The sequence below is a fragment of the Carassius auratus genome, chromosome 23 (assembly GCF_003368295.1).
Source record: "Carassius auratus strain Wakin chromosome 23, ASM336829v1, whole genome shotgun sequence".
Taxonomy (NCBI): domain Eukaryota; kingdom Metazoa; phylum Chordata; class Actinopteri; order Cypriniformes; family Cyprinidae; genus Carassius; species Carassius auratus.
The window spans coordinates 16,212,649-16,236,205 of record NC_039265.1 but is presented as its reverse complement, the minus strand read 5'-3'; the positions used below and the strand labels follow the sequence as shown (position 1 = coordinate 16,236,205).

The 23,557-nt window shown below is 36.9% G+C and overlaps 3 protein-coding genes across 5 annotated transcripts in view; 1 reads left to right on the top strand and 2 right to left on the bottom strand.

Annotated features, from left to right (window-relative positions):
- The first annotated feature begins 506 nt into the window (after positions 1 to 506).
- coq10a (coenzyme Q10A) lies at positions 507 to 5,951 on the top strand. Its single transcript, XM_026200126.1, has 5 exons — positions 507 to 954; positions 2,006 to 2,152; positions 2,313 to 2,505; positions 2,587 to 2,688; positions 3,838 to 5,951. Exons 1-5 carry the CDS (start codon positions 815 to 817, stop codon positions 4,003 to 4,005), a joined length of 750 nt encoding a protein of 249 aa, XP_026055911.1. The 5' UTR covers positions 507 to 814; the 3' UTR covers positions 4,006 to 5,951.
- Positions 5,952 to 7,276: 1,325 nt separating this feature from the next.
- cs (citrate synthase) lies at positions 7,277 to 17,322 on the bottom strand. Its single transcript, XM_026200125.1, has 11 exons — positions 17,157 to 17,322; positions 13,367 to 13,414; positions 13,037 to 13,144; positions 12,432 to 12,497; positions 11,704 to 11,835; positions 10,939 to 11,127; positions 10,590 to 10,789; positions 9,541 to 9,670; positions 9,363 to 9,464; positions 9,051 to 9,260; positions 7,277 to 8,590 (listed from the first exon to the last, which is right to left on the bottom strand). The coding sequence occupies exons 1-11, from the start codon at positions 17,205 to 17,207 to the stop codon at positions 8,420 to 8,422; spliced, it is 1,407 nt and encodes a 468-aa protein (XP_026055910.1). The 5' UTR covers positions 17,208 to 17,322; the 3' UTR covers positions 7,277 to 8,419.
- A 2,393-nt stretch (positions 17,323 to 19,715) lies between these two features.
- The window catches only part of LOC113041523 (inactive dipeptidyl peptidase 10), a 38,704-nt gene continuing 34,862 nt past the window's right edge, over positions 19,716 to 23,557 (bottom strand). For 2 of the 3 annotated variants that reach the window (XM_026200117.1, XM_026200119.1), the window contains 7 exons: positions 23,417 to 23,483; positions 22,506 to 22,700; positions 22,164 to 22,218; positions 21,278 to 21,377; positions 20,954 to 21,012; positions 20,636 to 20,708; positions 19,716 to 20,563 (listed from right to left, as the gene is read on the bottom strand). In XM_026200117.1, coding sequence (XP_026055902.1) covers positions 20,340 to 20,563; positions 20,636 to 20,708; positions 20,954 to 21,012; positions 21,278 to 21,377; positions 22,164 to 22,218; positions 22,506 to 22,700; positions 23,417 to 23,483 — 773 coding nt within the window. In that variant the 3' untranslated portion in view covers positions 19,716 to 20,339. The remainder of the gene's footprint in view (positions 20,564 to 20,635; positions 20,709 to 20,953; positions 21,013 to 21,277; positions 21,378 to 22,163; positions 22,219 to 22,505; positions 22,701 to 23,416; positions 23,484 to 23,557) is intronic. The other variant, XM_026200118.1, reaches the window with a different exon arrangement.

The window sequence follows — 23,557 nt, the reverse complement described above, 5'->3', positions numbered from 1 at the left end:
TAAGGGGGCGGTGTTGTTGTAAACTAAAACGAGAACGTATGTTTTTGTTAATCGTAATAAAGCGAAAACAAATAACATAAAATATTAAATAGATGAAAAACCTAAGCACTTAAACGGAAAAAATATATAAATGTACAAACAACACTATTAAAATTACTAAAACTAAAAAACATATACAATATACAAATTACAATATACATAGTATTTATTGACGTTTTAAATTTCTGTCTTTTTTATAATTTATTCAATTTATTCGAGCCTAGACCTTTATTATGAAATGTGCACAAACCCCACAACATCTTCCTCTAGTGAGGTGGAGTGAAATGACACCCCTCTTACTGGGATTATTAATATCTGTTCATTGTTGTCATTGGTTTTATGCACCCATATCATTTATTACCCTGATTCAAATAAAATGCGAATGTTTAGACATGAAATCATCCTGATTGTGTCCCATATGTGTCATTCTGTCCTCCTCCGGTCCTGTTGGCGGCGGCTGCACGCTGCTCCATCAGAACAGTCTGTACCACACACCGGCAGCTTATGAAAGCTTCACCGGTTTAACCCCAATCGGTTTCAGCGCAATCGCAGGCGAAAGGGCTATTGTTTCAGTAGATGATTCTCTAGAAGTCGAAATATGATTTTTGCACTTCCTCGGATTTAACGCATCGCGTGGGTTTGGTCACTGAACAACCGCCTACTCGTTTACTCCTAGAGATGACAGCAAGCGCTGTCTTATTACTGTGTTAATCGTGCTATTCGAGATTAATCGTAATCATTTTACACAGACTGAATAGGTGAAGCTCTGTCTTTGATGGCCGTGTCAGGAAACGCCCGGCGGATCCCGATGGGTGTGCGGACATTCAGTGAGTTTCTGGAAATAGCGACGGTCGGACCGTGTCGCCCCAGCAGCCCGAATAAATACAGAGAGAGAATACAGCACTGGCCCATCAGGTGAAATACCGCTTTCAGTGCAATGTATTGTGTAAACATAAAAATGTCAGACTACTACTGAATGAATGAAGGATGCATCACATCGCTGAACAAATATTGGAAAAAAGCCAGCTGGTAAACCCCCCCCCCCCCCCTCCCCAAAAAAAACCACATAATTACTACGACTATAACTGAAAAATTGTGGGGTGTCATAGCCAAAAGCTTATTAAAATACCTATGTATTTGAATTGTGACATATATACACAATTTTATTTTAATAACGATATAAGTGGGTTAAAATGATATTTGATATTGTTTATTATAATCGAAAATTCTATCACTGTTTATTAAAAAATGCTCGATATAGAACCTAAAATAGACAGGAATGTAAATGAAAAATAAAAGAATACAAATGTAAACAAAAAAAAAATGTTTTAAGATATAGTCAAGATATAGAATCAAGAATGGAAAGGAAGAGACATAAAAACTAGAATACATAAAAAGAATTGAAATGCAAGCAACAATTATTTTAAACAAATATTTCTATGATATTGTAGAATTTTACAATACATTTTGTGTTAACCCCTACAAGAGTTTAGAAATGGATAAAACGCTTGATTATCAGTTTTTCTATGTACATTTAGAAAATGCAGTTTCAGAAATACCAGAATTATTAGAGTTATTGTTACAATAAAACACTGAGAACTTCGCACAGGCACAGCTGTCTGGCAGCTTTTTATTCTTACTCTAGTAGAATTATTAAGATTTTAAAGTAGTAACAAGAAGCAAAGGAGGATTTCATGGTCTCTATGTTAACTGGCTGCAGGGGAAGATTCAAAAAGTGCTTAAAATGACTGTAGATCACATACATCTTGAAGCATGGCTTATGTGGAGATGCATGATACCATGGTAACATCATCTTTTTGGACCTGTACCATGGTCATTTGTTTGAAATTTCACAATATATGAAACACACTCATAATTTAGTACCATAGTATGATGGTACAATAATCGCAGAGCATTCCTGTATGTATTGTGTTGATCAGAATCTTGTGTGTTTTTTGTATGTCAGACACCTGTCCTCCTGCGGGATCTTGATGACCCGTCATCCGCGCGCCCTCTGTCTCTCGGAAGTGGATTTGACTCCCACTCATCACAGGAGATCTTTCATCAGCCTCACCAATAAGAGAAAAGAGTATTCAGAGAGGAGAATACTAGGGTAAGTAGACTACTGTCTGATCCTGAGCAGTGACATCATCTTTTTTTTCTCAAGGAGGATGAGGGCAAGGTTTGTGGTGTTAAGTAAAAAATGAACACAGCTGTATTTATTTCAACTTGATTCTAAAATGATGAAGATGTACCTGTATTTTGGTGTTTAGGTACTCAATGCAAGAGATGTATGATGTGGTAGCCAACGTGGATGACTACAAACACTTTGTACCGTGGTGTAAAAAGTCCCAGACCATCATGAAAAGAGCCGGTCATGCCAAAGCTCAGCTGGAAGTGGGCTTCCCTCCGGTTGTTGAGCGATACACTTCAATGATAAGCCACGTCCGTCCACATCTGGTCAAAGTAAGCCTTCTGTGTGCTCTACATCAGCAATGAAATGCAAGGAAACACCAATTTTGTAAATAATTCTGTTCAACATTTCAGGCGGTGTGTTCGGACGGTAAACTCTTCAACCATTTAGAGACAATTTGGCGGTTTAGTCCCGGTATTCCTGGCTATCCTCGCACATGCACCGTAGACTTCTCTGTGAGTATCATTTACAGACGTTTGCTTCCAGCTGACCCTTCGCTAAGCTCCACCCCCCTTGGTTACTGTTGCTAGGTCTGACAAGCTTGCAGAATGTAAAACAGAGAGTTCTGCACAATTTCAGGGGCTAAAATCAGTATACAGCTCCTCAAACATGCAAGACTTTCATACATTTTAATCAGACAAAACCAAAAACATACATCAGACAGTATTTCAGTTTACCTTAGTGTCCATTCATATTTTTAATTAGTTGTTTTATATTCTTTCATTTTAATTTTAGTATGTTTTAGTAAATTTTGTTGCTTGTTTTTTTTTTGTCAGATATAATTTAAACACGACAGTTTACCTTTTATTTTTATTCCAGTCTTAGTTTCAGAAGTTTAAGAGATCTTTTTTTGTTGTTGTTGCATTTGTTTTGTTTTTTAAAAATGTGTTTAGCTTTTATTTGATTTGTTGCTGTTTAAGTTTTTGTAAATTTTGTTGTATTTTTTCTTTTTGTTTTATCAGTCAATAGATGTTTTTTTTTTTCATGTCTATTTAGCTTCTATTAGTAATTTTAATATTTCACCTTAAACTGAAAATTAGAAACTTGCCAACTAACTGCAATAAATTAAGAAAAAAATTTTTAGTATTTAATTTTATTTCACTTAAGTTTTTTTTTTTCATGTTATTGGTGCTGGTCAACAATTAATTGAGATTACAATATAAGATTACCACAATTAATTGAGATTAATCCCAACCAAAATAAAATGTTTTATGTACATAAGATATGTGTGTGTACTGTGTTTATTTATTATGTAATCTAAATACACATGCATGTATATATTTCAGAAAAACATTTTGTTTACATATTAAATATATTTATATATATATATATATATATATATATATATATATATATATTATAAATTACATGAATATAAATATATACATGTAAATACTTAAAAAATATATACATTATGTGTCTTTTATATATACATAATAAATATACACAGTACACACACATATATAAACAAAAACTTTTATTTTTGATGCGATTAATCACGATTGTTGCCCAGCAAAATATATAAATATGTATATACGTTTTAGTTTGCAATAACACTCAGTGTTTGATAAGAAGTAAACTCACAATATGTATTTTTTCCTCAGGTCTCGTTTGAGTTCCGTTCATTGCTGCATTCACAGTTAGCGACTGTGTTTTTCGATGAGGTGGTGAAGCAGATGGTGGCGGCGTTTGAGCGGCGAGCGGGCAAACTCTACGGACCCGAGACGAGGATACCCCGCGAGCTCATGTTTCACGAGGTCCATCAAACATGAGGTGCACCTTCACACGGGACTCACCTGCATCTGGAACTCCCAAAACTCTTTAGATGGTTATCACATGATAAATCAGATCCACTGGGATGGTACGATAGATACCATTTACTTACCCAAGATTTCAGTTCACCATCAATTTTTTTGTTTGCTTTTTGACCGTGAATGAAGATGAATTGATTATTGCAGCTCTGACAGGTAAGATTTGAAAGTTGAGGTGAAGAACTTGGGCGTTTCATTACGGTTTCATCTTGTTTACTTTATTGAGGCCAAATCTGACTTAGTACTGAAGCTGAAAATAATATTTTAGGTGAAATCTGTCGCACACTGTTGATTGCCACACAAAATGGTTTCGATTGGTACCTCAGCTTTTTAAAACAAACAATAAAACATGTACAGCACAGGCATTGTTTACTTTCCCCTTGCATTTGTGCAGCTGTTTAATTTATGGTTTTAAGTCAGTATTTGTGGTAATCAACAGCATGCAAGGGCACAGAACATCCCAGAATAGTCCTTCTAAAATGAATCTTTATATAACTAGATATGAATTCAAATTGCTTGAATATGATCCTGCTCACAGTGACCTGCTTGACTTCCACACTGCACTGAATTTATAATATTCATCTCAAGAAGTCACACTCAGAGGTGTGTGACTCCAAACACGACTGTAAATATAATAAAAATGAATTATACAGTTAGAGTGACGTCAAATATTTCTCTCGCCAAAATATTTATCCTCACAGATAACAAAAACATTTGTAAAAGTAGTGGATTGTAAAGAAGGAATTGTATTTAGCATGCTTTTGCTTCCTTTGGATGCAAACTCAGGGCTTTAGAGAAATTCGAATGAAAGAAATATACGGATTCGGCCTGTTGTTCACTAATCGTGATCTTAGTGTGTGCCTGTTCATGTAGACTGTGCCATTTCTTATTTGTTGGTACGTTAATGTATAAACACTACTGTATGTTTGTGTATTGTTTGTGATTTCTTGAAAAGCTACAGTATTAGCTGGCTAAGCTTCAGATAAGCTACAGATGCATAGCAGACATTTTTTTGCTTTTTTTCAACATTTTATTTTATGAGATTTTCAGCCATTCCAAAGCCTTATCTTAGTGCTCATGGCATTTTTAAATGACTTTAAGTAACGTGATTTTCAAAAATTGTCCATTGATCATTTATTTGTGCTGTATCAAACGCCTGTCTAAAAGTCTTCCGTGGAAATAGTCACCATTCGTAGATTTCTAGGATCTATCATATAAAGACTTTGTTAGATGTCTGTTAAGTGAGAATGTTTGGTTGAAGAACTGTGAATAGGAACCAAAGAGATGAGAAGTGCTTTATAAGAGCAAGAGCACAATTCTAGGAACAAATTCTCTCTGAAATGAATGTTGTGTGCTTGGTAAACCTTAATTCTCTCTCAACAGGCCTGTCGTTAGTGTTTATAACCTTGCACAAGCATTTCTTTTCATTTTAGAATCTATAAATTTATTTCCAAACTTCTTTCGGTGTGTTTACTTGAACTGCTTGAGATTTATCAGGAGGCTGATTTCCTACTTTGAATATTTAAACTTGATTTGCACACTTTTGTCAATGGTTTCTTAGCTCAAAGTGGTAGTTTTCTGATTGAATTCAGTGTTGAGGAGACACATGAGTGCTTGTGAAAACGTATCGGTGGTGCAGCACCAGGGAACAAAGAACACAAAGTGAAAGCAGTAGTGGAGGAAATCTGAGGAAGGTGGTGGTATGTGGGTCATGTATTTATAACAGGGTGATAGACTATAGTGGAGTTTCTTATTCATGCTTTTCCATGCAGATCTGAACACAAAACTGATCCAATAAAGAATGACCATACATAGATCTTAAGACAATTCATCAGGCCATCATTGGAGTAATAACCATGTTTTTTGTGCACATCGTTTACAGAATAAAAATGTAAATTCTGACATCATTCACTCAACACATTCTTTCCAAACATGTATTTGTTAATATCCTATGTGTAACAAAGATATTTTGATATATTTTTTTAATCCAATGCAGTTTTAAGTACTATTTATACACCATAATAATATTTCTATAACATTTAGATTTTTAAAAATAAAAAAAATATATATATATAGATGTTTTTTTTTCACTTAAAATTTTACATTTATTTCTGTTTCTATATAGAGTTATGTTTAATTCAGTTCGAGTAACTTTAGTATTTCAACTTATGGTAATACTTAATTTTACTGCCCAGGCAATATTTTAAATCTTTATTACAATTACCAAAAACAATTTCATTAGTTTTAGTTCATTACAACACTTTTGTTTTTGTCATTGTTCTTTCAGAAAAAAAGTCAGTTATTTAAAACTATTGCACAGTGCCCAGATTGCTTTAATTTGAATATGGACTTTCCAAATACATACCAATTTGGAATTGTAAAGCAATATACCAAAAGGTTTCATGGATGGTAAAGGAAACCACTTCATTAAACCACAACCAACCTGTATTTCTAAGTGTTCACTCTTATTTGTGTTTCTAATAACCAGAAGTTTGATTTAGATTAACAAGTTTACATTGGCGTTTACATTATGGACAGCTCAATATAAGGATATGACCAAATTTGGTTAATATCAAGAGTAATCTTGTGCAGTCACGGAGTGAAAGAGCAGAAAAAAAAAGAAAATGCCTCAAGGGTTTGTTAAAAACATTTATTGGTTTTCCTTTTTTTGTCACGTTTTCCCAATTTTTCTTTTTGTTCACATAAGCTTCTTTTCCCCAATCAATCCAGACCATACCCCCCCGCACCCACCCCCATTCTCATTCCCCTCCCCATTTCCCCTGGTGGATCCGACTTCAACCAACCATCTCCATATTCACATTCCTCATTATTTAAATTAACCCGACATCGCATAAACCAATCATGTACATTATGATGAAAACAGTCACACTAGTAAAGGGCACAGCAAACCAGACTATTCTTCTCACGCTATTAGATAAGTGGGAAATGATGATTGGGGGGAAAAGTGCCATCGAGTTAATGGAGTGCTTATGGACCGACTAGCTAAAATAGCTGCTAGATTATCCAAAAAAACATCCTGAGAGCAGGCGTGCAAGAGACCAGGACCCGTGTGCGTCACAGCAGTACATGCACAAGTCATGTTTTAAATTATATTAAAGGTACACTTTACTTAAAATAAAGAGTTAAGCGAGTCATTACAGATAAGTAGTTTGACTAACAGGGATGCTGAGAGTGTTTTGATATGTAGTTCATACATTCAAAGCTATATTTACATGAATAAATAAAACCACAACTTATGTATACCTACACAAAATTATAGCTTTTCTCTTTATACATCATTCTTCAAAACACTGGGGGGGTGGGGGGGCACTAAAACTTGAAATAGGTAAAAAGTAGCAGATTGTGAGCACTATTGGATGAATGCACAAATAAAACGCCACAAATTTGACTTGCTCTCAAGTTGGTACACGAATCACCTGCGACTACAATAACTTAACTGTGAATGACACAAACCTTCAACAAATCAAAGCCAATATGTCCGCTGATGAAATAAAGGACTGGGCATTTCAAATAAAGAGGGCACCACACGTGCTTCCAAACAACAGACAGGAAGATGAAGACGATTGGTTGAAGTCAGAGAGCAATGTGAGAGATAACTTAAAGGGGCAGTACCCTTTTAAACAAATGTACAAGCTTCCCAAGTTGAACTGAACTCATAGAATCAATTCTATTGAGAGAGGACCGTATTGCCATCGTGGAGTGCTCTTACAAGGAGAAACTAGTGGAACGCCTAGTCAAACTTTGTCGAATTATCTGACAGGCTCAGAGCAGGGCTTTGACAATTCATTTCCTCACACAAACAGAGGCTCATGTGAACATCTGACCTTAGGAAAGTAAAAATACAAGACTAAAACTGATAATTGGTGTGAGAGCCAAGGTTAAGGGTTTATTTCTATATAAGGTGAACTGACTTTTCTGAACTAGTATTTAATAATCTTTATTGGTTTAAATAAGGAGAGCGGTGATTTCTGGAAAGAAATATCACTCTCGGCTGTGTTCTTGGACGATAACACAGCCTTCTTCATCAAACCACCTCATTACCTCCATAGCTGCGTCATACGGTCGTAAAAATTAGTGGGAAAACTTAAAAGGAGCGTTCGCAAGCAGTGACTGTGTAATGCGTCTACACATTTCTCGTGATAAAGTAGCTTTAAATGTGCATTTTGGGAATGAAAGACTAATAAACATGTAAATGGGACGTGTAATCTTGCTCTTATGTTAATAACAAATGCCCTTTTTAGATGAAACTTAAAAGTGTACTGTCTCTTTAAATCCCTTAGCCCGGGGACTTGTGTCTAATAGATTAAGCTCTTCCCCTTCCTGTCCCCACTCCGCTGGCATGGTCTCTCGCTCTCTAGCCTGATTTGGCCCCAACCAGAGCCATGAGTCCGTCAGTGCTCATGGACTTTGGACGCTCCAGAGGGAAGCCGAGCGCTCTGCTCCACACCAGCTGAGAGAGGACACCCAAAGCTCGGGATACGCCAAACAACACAGTGTAATAGTTCATCTCAGTCATGCCATAATACTGCAAAACACAAGAGTAAAAACAGGAGATGATGAATACAACAAGCTGAAAAAATTTAACTTAATATGTAACTGATTTATACATCTCAATATGAAAATCTGGAATCTGAGGGTGCAAAAAGAATCTAAATACTGAGAAAAATCACCTTTAAAAATGGTCTAAATGAAGTCCTGAGCAATGTATATTACTAATAAAAAATTAAGTTAATACATTTACAGTAGGAAATGTACAAAATATCTTCACGGAACATAATCTTTATTCCATATCCTAATAATTTTTAGACCCATACAATGCATGGTTGGCTTGCTACAAATAATTGAACAAGAAATAATTTAAAGAAAAGTAAGGCACACACACACAAGACATTTTAGTAGCATTTGACAAAAATAGCACAGATCCATGGTAAAACACTTTTAATCACAAATTAATATGTATTATTGGCTGGTTTCTAGTGACTTACTTGCAACAGGACTCCGCTGTGTGCATCTACATTGGGCCAGGGGTTCTTGGCCTTGCCCTGCTCCAGAAGCACATTGGGTACGATCTTGTAGAGTTGAGCTACCAGCTTGAACATGGGGTCATTGGGAAGGTGTTTGAGGGCAAACTCACGCTGACAGGTATAGCGGGGATCCGTCTTCCTCAGAACAGCGTGGCCATAGCCTGGCACCACCTGAATAATGACACAAAAGACAAACAAACATGATCATCCATATTATTTAGATCAATCTGCATTGAGTTTTTTTGTGAGTGGAGATGTATCAAAAGCCCTCACTCTGCCTGATTTGAGTGTGTTCCAAATGTAATCTCTCATTTTCTCATCAGACACCTCGCCACCGAGCTCCTTCTGCAGGGCTGTCAGCCACACCAGCACTTCCTACAGGACAGAGGAGGAAATGTAAGAAATGCAAAGCATATGTCCTGTGCAACACGAAGCACAACAAATCTCAAACCTGATTGGCCAGTCCGTGCAGGGGTCCAGCCAGACCATTCATAGCAGCGCTGAAGGAGAGGTAGGGGTCGGATAGGGCGCTGCCTACCAGGTGGCTAGTGTGCGCGCTGACGTTTCCACCCTCATGGTCACTGAAAAGGAAGAAAAGCCCACAAAAGGATAAGGTTGCGGTCAAAGGACACTAAACTAGATAAGACTAGTAAACTAACACAACCGCAAGAGAGCATACTTTATTCACTAACCTAAAACAGTCATTCCCCTTTCCCTCTTAACAAAAGATGTACACTAACATGTTTTCTTGCTGACTGAACAAAATCTGCATAGTCTAGTCACTGATCAGAGGGAGACAAAAAGACACCAATAAACCATCAAGCACCACACAATCATTTTTCTAAATTAAAGTGCATGATGTTTAAAAATTTAGCATTATTATTGATTAAGGGAGAATTTCTGGTAACCATTTGGGAAACATATTTTGACAATATATTTGTAGAAAATGGTTTAAAGGGGGAAAATATTATATATAAAACTCTTATTCCTATTTAACCCCATATTAAAGTACTTAATTTCATCCATTTAATAGTCGGTAAAAGTGATAACTAGCTTTGATAGCACAGATTGCAGGTCTCATTGGTCCAAAGTCCCATTCCACATAGCTATATATTAAACATTTATCTTGATAAATCTGTCAATTATTTATTTATCCACAGTTTGATCAATGGTAGCTGCAGCCCTAGAAAATTACTAGACACTGCTAACTTGTCAAGGAAGCAGATTGTTTACGCTAATGCTTTTCACTTTCTTTTTTGGTTCAGATAGCAGCAGTTCTTCTACAAATAGCCAATTTGCTGTATTGCACTTGTGGCCTGAAAGATCCCGTTTGAGAACAGACATCAGATGCATTAGCTTCACTAATGTGCTTTTCTCCCTGAGGCTGAGGTAAAAATCTTGACTCTTCATAGAGAAGACAATCACAAAGGTTAAAAGTCCAAGCCGATCTCATTCCCAACGACTGCCTCGAATGAACCAGTGGACTTTGTAAGGCATCACCTGTGGATGGTGAGGTAGAGCCTCATGAGTTCTGTGAACTGTGGATCGCTGTAGCCCAGCATGTTGGTGAAGTTGTGTGACCAGTCCAGGTTGGAGTCGATGGCCCCGATGCTGCTTCCTTCACGGTACAAATTACGGTAGATCTTAGCCGCCACGCAGGGGAGCTTGGCGATCAAGTCCATGGAGTCCTCGTACACAAACTGCACAGAGATGCCATGAATTCTTGTGAATGACTCAATCACATTACATAGCAAATAAACATCTTAGGAGTTGTTTTAGTCAGTCATAGTATTTATCATTACACACTTCACCTTTAAAGTGACTAGCACAGATATTTTCAGTGACTCACCTCCCAGTACTTGGCCTTGTTAACTCCCTCAGAGTACGCCCGGGCGAAACTGCTCTCGCTGTTCAGAGCGGTGACGGCGGCGCTGAACTGAGACATGGGGTGCAGGTTGGTGGGGAAGTTGTCCAGCATGGTGACCACATGAGAGGGAAGGGCCGCTCGCTTAGCCCACTCCTTAGACAACCAATTCACCTGAGAAAACAGCCGACAAAGAGTTAAATAAAAGGCAAAATATTTTTGTGGCATGTAACTATGAATACAGCAACTGAGACAGCCTCAATTACTTAAAAGTTTTCGTTTTATTCAACAAATATTTGAAAAGAGATTATTTATGGTTGCCTGTTCAGGGCCACGATTTGATTAACATCCCAACAAGACAAAGTAACAGTCAATATCAGAGCAATCAATATATGCCTATAACGAGTCACAGATATAAACAGATGACAATCTTGCAAATCACATAAGCTGGTAAAAAAAGATCAAGAATACTAGAATTTACATTGTTTCACTTATATGAGAGGAAGTGCGATATATATACACATGGTTTTAAAACGGGCAAATATGAAAGCATTTTTATTTCTGCCCTTTTGTAACTTTAGCAAAAAACTGGAAAAATAAGGGAAATTGAATCAGAAAATCCAGGTTGCACGCTGGATTCAAACCCACTTTTTTCCACAAGCACCACTGTTCAAATTTTTCAAAGCACTTAAATGCTAGGTTATTAGGACACCTGCATCAGAGCACATTCTCAAACTTCTAGGCACTCACCTGCTCCTCAGTGGGCACCTGTCCTGTGACCAGCAGCCAGAACAGACCCTCTGGCAGTGGCTCCTCGCCACCAGGAGCCTTGGGCAACAGCTGCTGACACTCTGGAATGCTGTAACCACGGAAACGGATGCCCTACGGATGCAATCGATAAACGCAGGGATGGCGTCAGTGTGTTTCACTGAATAAAATAAACACTGCGGCTTCGAACTCTGAGAGGGTTCATGGGTTAGCGGGATAACTACTGACACCGATGTATGTTTATCCAAGGCACGGTCATGCCACTTACTATTTTTAGCTTACAGCAGCAGCATATTATTGTGCAAATGATACCCTTCATGAAACTGTAAACTTTCATCATGCATTCAAGTTTCACAACCTAAAATGTGTATTTGAGATGTCAAGGCTACAATTTGCAGACTGATGGCTCAATTGATATTATGAAAGACAGGACTTTTTAGTTTATTTAGACTTTGTAATTAATTAATTATTACTACCTATAAATAGTATGTATGGCAAATACTAATAAATGAAGTATTAATAAAACATTATTTAACCATTAATGATAATATCATTAATAAAGAAAATGTAAACACCAGCATTTTTATGATTTTGTTACCTATAACATTGTGACAAACCAAAAAAATATATATCTTGGAATTTATTACTGTATTTAATTGCAATCTGGTTTAAGCTACAATTCATGGTATTGTGTGTATGTGCATACTAACCTCATCGGGGTCGAGCACAGAGGTCTCATACACTAAACCCTTCATGCCTCTCATTCCTCCATAAACCTGTCAAAAACAAAAACAGCACTCAAACATTATTAAAAACATTATCTAGTGTCATATATGACAGTAATAATGCTCCTCAGGTGCAGTTTAATCTATAGTATAGAATAACTGGCAGTGAGACAAAGACCAAATGACTCAGCTGAAACAGCGGCCATGAAAGCAGCAGCACTCACACCACTGCCTGAGGGTCCTTGACAAAACCGCCATCCAGTCAGAGGGCAAAAAATATTACTGTGTTTGTGGAGGTTTGCAGCCCTACATCATGTGAGATCGGACTGGTCAGATACGTTAGGCAAGATTGCTTGTGACATCAGTCAAATCACATGCAACCTGGCTGAGATCACTAGTTGGAAATCCTACATTTAAGCCTGTGATTTCCAACATGGAGTACTTAAGAAGGTAGAAAAAATTAATCACATGATAAACACAAATCTTTAAAATAACCCTGCGCCTTATAATTATTACAAATTGACTAATGTAGCCTAACGTGATGACAGATAAAATCAATCCCACAGTGAATGCAGTGATGTCTCTCTCACCATGTCCACTGTGATCTGACCAATTGTGGTTTTGCCATGCTGCTGTTTGAAGTTCTTGATCCTGCTCTGTTCTTTAGGGATGAGGTCTGCCAGGACGTCTTTCAAATTCTGCATAAGATCCAGGGAAAATAGGTCAGCTTTCGGTTACCGGATCAGGCACAAACAGATTTAGCAACTAGTGCTTTTTGAGAAAAATTAGCCCCAGATGTGATTCATGTGACTCAACCTTCCCATTATAAGCAATGCTATGATCGAATCTCTGTAGTGCTATTCAAATCTAAAGCCTGGTTCTGGTTGTGATTGTGGATCTAGGCTTGACAGGATACGTACCGTGGATGCGCTGACATTTCTGGCAGCCACAACGAGACATGCTGCATTCTGGAAGAGAAAGAAATATTATTTTGAAAATTCACTGCAGACTCAGAGGAAGTGGATCATCAAAAAAACCTGGGCCAGAAGTCAGATTTCACTGCAGAAGGCCTGCTGACAGCTGCAAGGCAGGTGACCCAGGTGCACAATGCAAAAATAATCCGTTACCAATGTCTTTGTATTCAAATCACAAGCTACTACTGGATCAAATATTTTCAATGGGCTCTGAAGTCAAAGCCCAGAAAACACGGAGATACAACGAATACTACATGTAGTACAACAAAAACTTTAAGGCATTTTTTGATCATAATGTCTAACAACTTCTTGATTAGCTGCTGTTTTTGTCTAAGAGAGTTACAGCACATTTATTGGACAGAAAAGACTGCCAGAGCAACCAGAGGTGAAGCGTATCTTGAACTATTACCACTGTGCCATTCATCACTGTCTTATTTGGGGTTCAATGCAATTTAATTATAGCGAAGACATACACAATGACAATATTTCACAGTAACAAAAAGGGAGCTCAGGTGCAACAGAACAAAATTAATTCTGCAGAGACAGGTGAACGGATCCAATTGCTAATTCTATTACAGAATTGCTTCAGGAAGAGTTATGAGTTTATCCGCTTGGCCCAGCCCTTTCCTACATCGAGACACATCCTTCACGTCTATATATAGCTTTAGATTAAGAACCATGTCTGATTGACTCACAGCAGGACTGGTTTGAAACTGCCACTGCAGAATGACTCAAGCACGGACGTAAAGCCGGGTCAGATTGGCAAGACATGTCAGGAGATAACAAGGGGGCTTGTTTCTAACATAAAGCTGTAGGTTGTGAAATACCTATATGTTGGTAGTAATTTCATAATTTTATATTTCTATAATGTTTTTTGGAATTTTATAGGTTTTGTATTTTAAGTGTCTTTCATATCCAAAACAAACAAACAAAAATCACAAATGCATTCCAGAATAAATGATTGTTCCTTCCTGTACAAGAGCCAACGCCTCCTACACGATGGGCCCCCTGACCGCCACGTGGGTCAGTGCTCTGACACCAGACACCCGTCACTCTACCCTAGAGCTCAAGATTTCACTGACACACAACAACATACAGTAGCTGTGAGAACAGAAAAACGCTCATTTATAGGGCGGCTTGTGTTGTAGTTGATAAAGTAACTGTTAGTCTCTGACCTTCCTGCAAGTCTACGGCCGTGTAATCTATGGGAAAGGTGAGACTACCGACAGCTGTTAGCTTGAACCCGGTGTGAGCGCAGAGGGGGGCGATTAAATAAGTCTCTGTAGTAGCTGAATACTTTCAGACTTGTCAAAAGTAATACACTTTACATGAACTAGAGGTAAATGTGCAATAGAACATATTATAATAACAGCATTTCTGATTAATTTTCTAGACTTGCATAATTTCTAATATTTTTGTGAATATTTACAACATTTCACTAGCTTTGCAATTTAAAATAAAGGTATGTAATTCTAAACCTGCTATATGATATAATGTAATGTAATATACAGAAAATGTTAACTATTAAAGATCTTGTAATTATGTATTTTAATAAAATCTCTGTATCATTACATTTTCTGAAGAAAATGTGATTGTTCTTTTCCTAGATGCGCATTAAATATTGCATGCGATTTATCGTGCAGCCCTACAATATATGCTTATATAACAGTGACCTTCAAGGTAACAAGACCGTCACAAAGGTTGCAGAGCACAGAGAACGACAGCCTTAGACCGTTCTATGACCTTTGACTCAGTTCTATTATACGGAGCAAGCCTACATGCAGAATAGACGCAAGGACCATGTGTTAGCAGGGGTTACTAGAAAAACCATATGGAGGAATTTCTGGACAGAAAAAGGACTCTTTGTCAGCTTTCTTTAGGCAAGGAAAACATGAAAGACTGACAGGTAATGCTCGAATAACTCCTCTGCACGTTGTTTAGACAAAAACATGTTGTTTTCGATACTCAAAGCAGATGACAGGCGGACAGCGGTGTCAGACAGGTCAGACATGCTTGTCCACCCATCTGAATGCTTGAAGAGGAACAGAACTTTACAGTACCACCACTGCAGAGCAATCCATTCACAAATACAAGCAAATCTCTGCAGTGTCATTTTAACCTATCTGCTTCGAATGTCCACCGTATTTACAATGAAGGTCCAACTCCTAACCAAGAAATAAAGAAAATTAAATAAGGAAGTGCAGTCCATAAATGCACATCCGGCACCCCTATGAACTGTCAATCAGCAAATTACATCAGTGTCATACACAGCAGAAAAAAAGCTGAGAAAGTCTTCATGGTGTACAAAGGTCATCTAGGAGTGTGAATGGAGTATTAACCCTGAATGGCAAGAGCACAGTAACCTGTTTTACTATGAAGTCGTTCAGAAAGCGAGTCATTGGTTTTGTCTCTACAGCAACAACAATGAAAGACAATGTTATTTTATGAGAGCACAACTGACACAGTATAAGGATAGGATTCCGGTTTCTAAAGATCACACATGCCCTTTGACACACCCTCCACTCAATTTTGCGAAACAACATCACAATCAAGTCAGCTGTTAAACGTCATCAGTCACACAGACTGCTCAAGGGCAAGGAAGTTTTTAAAATCAAAGAACAAAACCTCATAGAGGAATAAAATTTGTATGGAAATTGAAAAAGCCAAAACGCAGCACAAAGCCAAACATGTCATCATACAGGAATCTACTCGTGCTCACATTACACAACTTCCATAATCGCACATGATCACAAGAGCTTTTATGAACAAGACCAGGGGTTTTAAGCAGGGCTCTTGGGACCCACAAGGTTCCACGGAGAGAGAGCAAAACAGTAGTGTACAGTGCTATCATGAGAAAGAAAAAAAAAATCGAATGTAATATTGAGAACACTTTGGTGCTAATGTAGAGTAATATAAATTATTTTACATAGATATATCAAATTTGGTCACAGCATATATTGGGACTTTATACATTAAAATTTAGGATGGGAGGTGCTTTAAATTTGAGGATGACCACATTTAAATCCTACTGAAAATGTATGATGTATACTCTGCTCTAACCTTATATAGCTCTATTATGGTGAATTATAGTGATCTAGCATCTTTGCAAACTATTGTCTGGCCATTAGTAAATGAATGACAATTCTGAAGGTCAAATTAGCCACATAAAACAACAAAAATACTGATCTGTCAGGCTAAACAGGTGCAGATCTCACATGTCAAAGTGGCTGGTCAAATTTAGTTACAGTGTAACAAAGGAAAACTGGTTAAAGTGTTACTTAACTTCAGAAAGGACTTCAGATGAAACTCGTATGAAAATAACCACAATATAACGCCTTTCTTAAACAGGTATCTTTGAACTGATCAAAAACACAATTAAAAAAATAAAACATTCCTTTACATTGGCTGTGTCTGAAAAAATGTTTGCAGTGAGTTTCTAAAGTTCAACCCCAAATTTTTACGTTTGACGATATTTTTGGCCGCCTATGTTGCTTGAAATTGCTATACAGGTTGTCAGTTAATTAGGTTTTGAAAACACTTAGGACTTAAGCAGGGAGGGATATAAACATAACGTTTTTCATGCATTTAGTACTTAAAACAGATGTTCGATATGGTTTATTAATACGAAATATGACATACTACTAGCTGTATATCACTGAGGTAATCTATGCTAAGCTAAGCTAACCGGTAGCAGCCTGTGCTTTTTTTCACTCGAGTTAAAATAAAACTTTCCTACCTTTGAACTGAGGAGCCTTGGGGCTAGTCTGCTGATAGAGAGAAAAGACATTGTTCTCGTATGTGTGTATAAATATTACAAGTGCTTCTTTATCGACCCCTACTTGAAGGTGCCCCTCTCGATACCGCGCTCGCAGTGAAGGTTGAAAAAGGAACTCAGGGCAGGCCCTGTTGTAGGCGCGGTTTGAGTCAGATAGGGCCTGGTGAGGATGGAACAGCGTTCGTGCGTTCTGATTGGTTGAATGTGAGAAAACTGATGTTGATTGGTGGAGCGTCTCATCGCGTTTTGATTTGATTGGTTTAGGAATGGCTCGTGCATAAATTATTTAAACGTTTTGGCTGTAGGCTGTTCTCCTTTAAACTGCCTGACTATAAATGGAATGACAGATATGCTCGAGTAAATATTCTTTTTAGGCACCCTGACATTTTTATAAATAAGGAATACATCTCCAAATTATAATTGTATCATAATTTAAAGCTTTTTAATAAAGGTTTGAATTATGCTGCTTCTGGTCGATATCAATTAGTCTGATGTGAATTGTTCCTTTGGCTGTTTAAGTATGCTCAATGTTCTGGAATGACTTGAGACTGCATATACGCAAAGATTTCAGACTTTATTGGAAAAGGGTCATTAAATACAAATATATAGATACAGAGGCTCAAGGACGTTCATTTCAGACTTCATGCTGCCTGTAACAATGTGATGGCTCCGGCAGGAAGGATTTTCTTGGACCTACATCACAACAGGACATTCTGGGATATGGAACTTGCTTAGTTGCATCACAATGTCAACACACAAAACGTACAAGGTTTCTACATACACATTTCGGCAATACATGAAGGTCACAAAAAATAAATAATCATGTGGTTGGTGAATGAGAAAGTTGAAGGCAGGTGGGACGGCTGATATCTTATGTTCTATGATTAGAAACTTTAAACAAGCCTACTTTAATAGTAATTTTGTCCAATTTGTTTTCTCATAAGCTTTATGATGTTTAAAAGATGTCTCTATTTTGTGAGCTGGTGAACTTCTCAATAAAACCTGCATATATTGATCAAAATTATGGGGACAGTAAGAATTTATGCTCGCCAAGGCTGCATTTACTTAGTTAAATATGCAGTAAACACAGTAATATTGTAAAATATTATTGCAATTTAAAAGAACTGTTATTTATTTTAGAAAAATTTTATAATATAATTTATTCCTGTGATGGCAAAGTTAATTTTCATCTGCTTCAGTGTCACATGACAACATTCTACTATCAATAAATAATATTTATTTTTATTATCAATGTTGTATTGTGTTAATATTTTTGTGGAATTACTTTTTTTTTTTTTGATTAACAGAAAGTTTTATTAAAAATATTCTTTTTTATTTTATTTTTGTAAACAAGCCTTTACTGTCACTTTTGTTCACTTTAATATATACTTGCTAAATAAAAGTGTTAATTTCTTTTTAAAAAATATCTAACCGACCACAAGTTTTTGAACAACAGTTTATCTATAAAAGCATATATGCAAAAACATGCTTTTTTGGACTCTGTCTATTAAAGTCCTCTGATTTTATCAACTGATAAACCAAAATTTACCATGGTAACAGACTTTTTTTGTCAAAAATATAAATGAACAAAACCCTGCATGAAGAAGCTTACAGATAAACTTAAAAAAAAAATGTACTTAATGCACAAACTCCCACATTCAAAATTGTAACATAAGTCAATACTTAAAGGTTTGGTCACAGAGTATTTGGCACATTTGATCTTTAAACATGAAATTTGCATATACATGACAATGGCAAGAAAAAATTGTGTTCGCCTGTCAGTTAAAGTAGTTAATCTCTGTGTGAAACTGTGTGCAGCAGGGCTCGACGTTTATAAAGAGATATGATGTATGCTGGAGACCTTATGAAGTGTCTGTAAACAGCAGCATGCAGTGTGAGTCATTGATTTTGTACTCTTACAGCAAGGACAGCCTGTGTACTTACACCGCAATACTTTGGAGATGTTCAAAACTTGCTGTATGTGCACACTTTATGCAAATTCTACTTTTTTTTCCACAAACTACTATTATGTTTGGCACAGAGATTATGAAAGAATCAGAATATACAGTACCATGCAGCCTGTTTGTCATGCATATAAAGAACCAGGTTCAAATGACACTTTGCAGTTTACATTCAATCAAATCTTCCACAGTATAGGCTATTGATAGATCAGATCTCTGGTCTTGTTGAGATTATCAGCCAATAACAATGTCCATAAGGCTGATTAACAGATGTGCTAGTTCAGTTTGCTGTTGATGAATAAGAAACAGTCTCTGTTTCCATTTTTTTGTGAATTTTAAATAAATATTGTGTAAAATAGCCATTCATTTCATGTCAGCAATCTCATTTGTGTTCCATATCCCTGCAGCATTATATTATCCACCCCGCTTTTCCAAATATCAGCATCAGGTGCAGTGTTATTCAGTATTATTAACATAATATTACGGTATTTATTAATATTTTAAATGAGCTTTTAATTTGTATATGTTGTTTTCATTTTCATTTAGTAGTTTTAGTAATTTGATGTGCTTTTTACCTTTTGAAATATTTATATTTAGCTTTAATTTATTTTTTAGTATTAAAAAAAGTTTAATTTGTATTATTAAAATTGTAGTTTTTTATAACTGCAACTTTTATTAGTATTTCCATTAGTAGTCAAGGAAACATTTCTAATTTTCAGTCAAGATTTTACGTTTTTTTATGTAACCTAATATTTATTCTAATAAATAAATAATAGTTTTAGTAAACAACAACAACACTGAATCTGTAAACCATGGTCATTTGTTCTATCTTTGAACACAGGGTGGCGCTGCAATATCAAGGCTGAGCAACATGCATCTTTTACCCATTTTACACATAAACTGACTTGAAATGTTGATTGCATGGGATCCTTTAGACTTAATACCATGCGTGATTTTACTTGAAAACTGTACGCTCAGGAAACATTAACGGTCGCAGTCGGAACAAAAACAAACAAACTAAAAACATCCCCAATTTGAGTTTGTGGTAAATACAGTAGCTGGTGACTTTGGTCCTCTTGATCTCCAATTCACTCATTTTTTCCTTTGGTGAAATAACACATCCTGAAGTTAGACACCAGCATCGGGCACCTCTGAGGACCGAGAGCGTACACAGTGAAAGAGGTCACTCTTCCTCTTCGTCGTCCTCCTCTTCCTCCTCTATGGCGAGGAAGGGGTCGTATTTGAGGCAGTTTTGGAGGTAGTGAAGGAGTGTACGGTGCAGGTGTTGGCTACTCCGCTCTTCTCTTAAGGAATGGCCTTCGTCTGGGTACAGCTGAAGGGTGTAGTTGGCCTCAACCTTCACCAGACGACTCAACAACTCGGCGCTGTGTTGGAAATGTACCCGTGCTAAACACACAAAAGTAAAACATGACTGTAAATCCACAAATGATGTATGTGAAGGATAATAATGAAACTAACCATCTGCAGTCCCGTGTGCGAGGAGGAAGTTTTCATCTTTTAGCTTGTGAATGTCATCCAACAAAGACGCAGCCTGCAAAGAAACAATAACATAATACATAATACAGAAGAGTGTTTCAGAATGTAAAACGTGTTACTTTGTCACAATGTAACTTTAAATTTCACTTTGTTTCTCATAACTTTGTGACAATTTGAGTTTATATTTAATATTGGAACTGTAATACAAAATGTGCATTTGTGTCTTGTACTGAAAAAAAAGAAACTATTCCGTAACTCAATGCTTGATAATGAATTAAAAGGTTGATGCAAAAGGTCTACCATGTACGAATGCTCCTCTTTAGCTGGAAGGCCTAGATATCTCTCTGAGAAAGCCGCACCTGAAAAACAAAGTTGAATCCATTTTTTTTTTTTTACATGTAAATGTGAAAAGAAGCTGTGGTGCACTGTAGATTACACCAATAACATGGATACGCTTACAAATAAAGTAGTACCAGGATACTTTGATATATACCATGGGACTGAATGATTACCATATCACACATCACGGTATTCTGAAGCACTCCAAGGCACTTCAAAGAATGTACTTCAAAGAATGTCCAGAAATATTGTTGTTGCTCCATAGTGTATGGTGCTGGAACTCACTATAGAGCTTGAAGTCTGTGATGGGAGCCATGACAGCGGCACATTTGAACATCTGATCGGTTGCCGTCAACATCTTCAAACCTAAATAGCCACCAAATCCCTGTGAGGACAAAAGAAGGCTGATGTCAGAGCTCTGCAACTGAAGACTCAATTCGAAGTACATATCCTAAGTGAGAATATGATGCAAGTCTACAAAGGGATTCGTTTGCTAAAAAGATGTTTGTAAAAGTGATAGGCCACAAGAGGCAGAGCATTAAATCCATTTGACCACTTTTAAGTTGTTATTTGAAATGATGCAATGCATAAACCCTTGTTAACCACTGTAAAAAATATATTTAATGCAAAACTTTAGGTGGTTTTTAGATGCTATTGTTCAGTAAACAAAGTTCTGAGGTTATTATTTAATGTTACATAATTCATTTTACATTATTTCAATATATTTTTTTAAAGAATTGTGTTTTAACAGTGGAATTACTGATGAAAAACTACATTACCCATGTTGCAGCAAGCAACAAACTGTATTCTCTCCCTCATTAAAGCCATTAAATGCACAGTTTTGTACCTTTGTCATTTTGTCCAATTTTAAATAATCTTCTGCTTCAAATGAAAGTTTGTGATGTTGTGATTCACCCAGAAGCTGGTTGACTTGGTTCATGGCTTATAATGCTTAAATGAAGACTTTTTTAAAAAACAACCCCTGTGGGAAAAAATTAATGAGAAAAAAATACTTCCACAACCAACACATTGGAATAAGTGGGTGGATACAGCTGCACTTATTAGCCTTACTGTAGTTTCCAACTTGCACAAATCAGCTATTTATTCAAATGTGACTCGTCTAATCAGACGTTAGAGCTTGAACACTCCATTTTCAGAATATATTTTTTACCTTTCCGTAAACGGCTATTCTTCTCCCATCAATGTACGGCAACTGCATTAACCATCTGAAATGAAACATGAATTTCACGTGGCATTTAGGAGTTATGATAAATGACTGGTTTTTATAAGCAGCCAACGTATCAACTCCACAGAGACATAAACTTTTTTTTTTTTTTTTTAGCAAGAAGTAGGTTGAATTAAATTTGCCAAGCAAGTGTTCAACAAAAATCTAAAAGAAATCCAAGCGTCTGCTTCAGAGCATAAAACACTTCCTAATCAGATATTTAGCGTGCAAAATGACTTTTCCATTATAGGTATTATTCTTAATAACTGGAATAAGAGAATGACTCACTCCACTACTCCAAGCTTGTCTTTAATGCGTAGGGAACCCAGCTTGCGAGTGTCCAGGGTGCTGCTTTTCTGTCCCTGTGAGACCTGGCTTCTGCTGTCGATCCAGGCCAGTGCCACTCCATGCAGGCTGGACAAAACCTCCGGCCAGCCCAGGGCAAACTCCTCCGTTACCGACTGCCTCCCAGGAATACTGTCACTACAGGTGGAGAGAATGGATAGACGGATGTGTTGACACATAATGTCACATTGTAGATTAAAAAGACATCAGCACGCTGGTCTTCATTCTGTTAATGTGTTGGCACTCGCCGAACACTTCATGCATCTCAATCGAGCTTGTGCATATTGCTTAATAATACTGCAGCATTCATAAATCATGTCGCCTAACCAACTACGGCCAGGGAGAGGAGAGTCTTAACTTGATTTGCATTTCCACAAGGAGATACTGCTGCTTGCAAGGCACTGGTTTGATGTACATGTGAAATGCTGAGCTGATCTGTCACCATCAGGACACTTAACATAGGTTTGCATGTAGGTTTCTTGAAGCGTCTTGGAGATGTTTTCAACATTGTTAAGAAGAAATGTTTCTTGAGCAGCAAATCAGCATATTAGTATGATTTCTACAGGATCATGTGACAATGAAGACTGGAGCAGATTATAGGAATAAACTATATTTTAAAATATATTCAAATAGATATGGTTACATTCGAATAGAACCATTTGAATAACATTTTATGTTTTACTGCATTTTTTGACCAAATAAAAGCGGTGTCTCAGACGATGTGGTCTTTTATATACATTTTATCTCATAATTACCTGTCTCATTTTTACTTTACTTTATGCAGAAATGGGCAATACAATAATAATACAATGTTGCCTTACTAAGAGTATCATAATGTGAGGGGAGACACTTACATGATAATAAGGAGAGAGTGCAGGTTTCCCTCGTACCCAGGAGGCAGGGAAATCTTCATATCTAGGTCTGTAATTATTCGCAAAGGCAGTTAAAACGGAAAAAAAACGCCGTTTCTACTGTATCATACTGCAAGGAAGTCT

Excerpts from the sequence above, each read along its gene's own strand:
- coq10a (XM_026200126.1), top strand. The coding sequence starts at position 815 with ATGGCCGTGTCAGGAAACGCCCGGCGGATCCCGATGGGTGTGCGGACA. Across the intron at positions 2,153-2,312 it reads TCAGAGAGGAGAATACTAGG|GTACTCAATGCAAGAGATGT; the intron begins GTAAGTAGACTA and ends TTTGGTGTTTAG. Across the intron at positions 2,689-3,837 it reads CATGCACCGTAGACTTCTCT|GTCTCGTTTGAGTTCCGTTC; the intron begins GTGAGTATCATT and ends TTTTTTCCTCAG.
- cs (XM_026200125.1), bottom strand. The coding sequence starts at position 17,207 with ATGTCTTTTCTCTCTATCAGCAGACTAGCCCCAAGGCTCCTCAGTTCA. Across the intron at positions 13,145-13,366 it reads GAAATGTCAGCGCATCCACG|AATTTGAAAGACGTCCTGGC; the intron begins GTACGTATCCTG and ends GATCTTATGCAG. Across the intron at positions 10,790-10,938 it reads ACAAGGCCAAGTACTGGGAG|TTTGTGTACGAGGACTCCAT; the intron begins GTGAGTCACTGA and ends ATCTCTGTGCAG.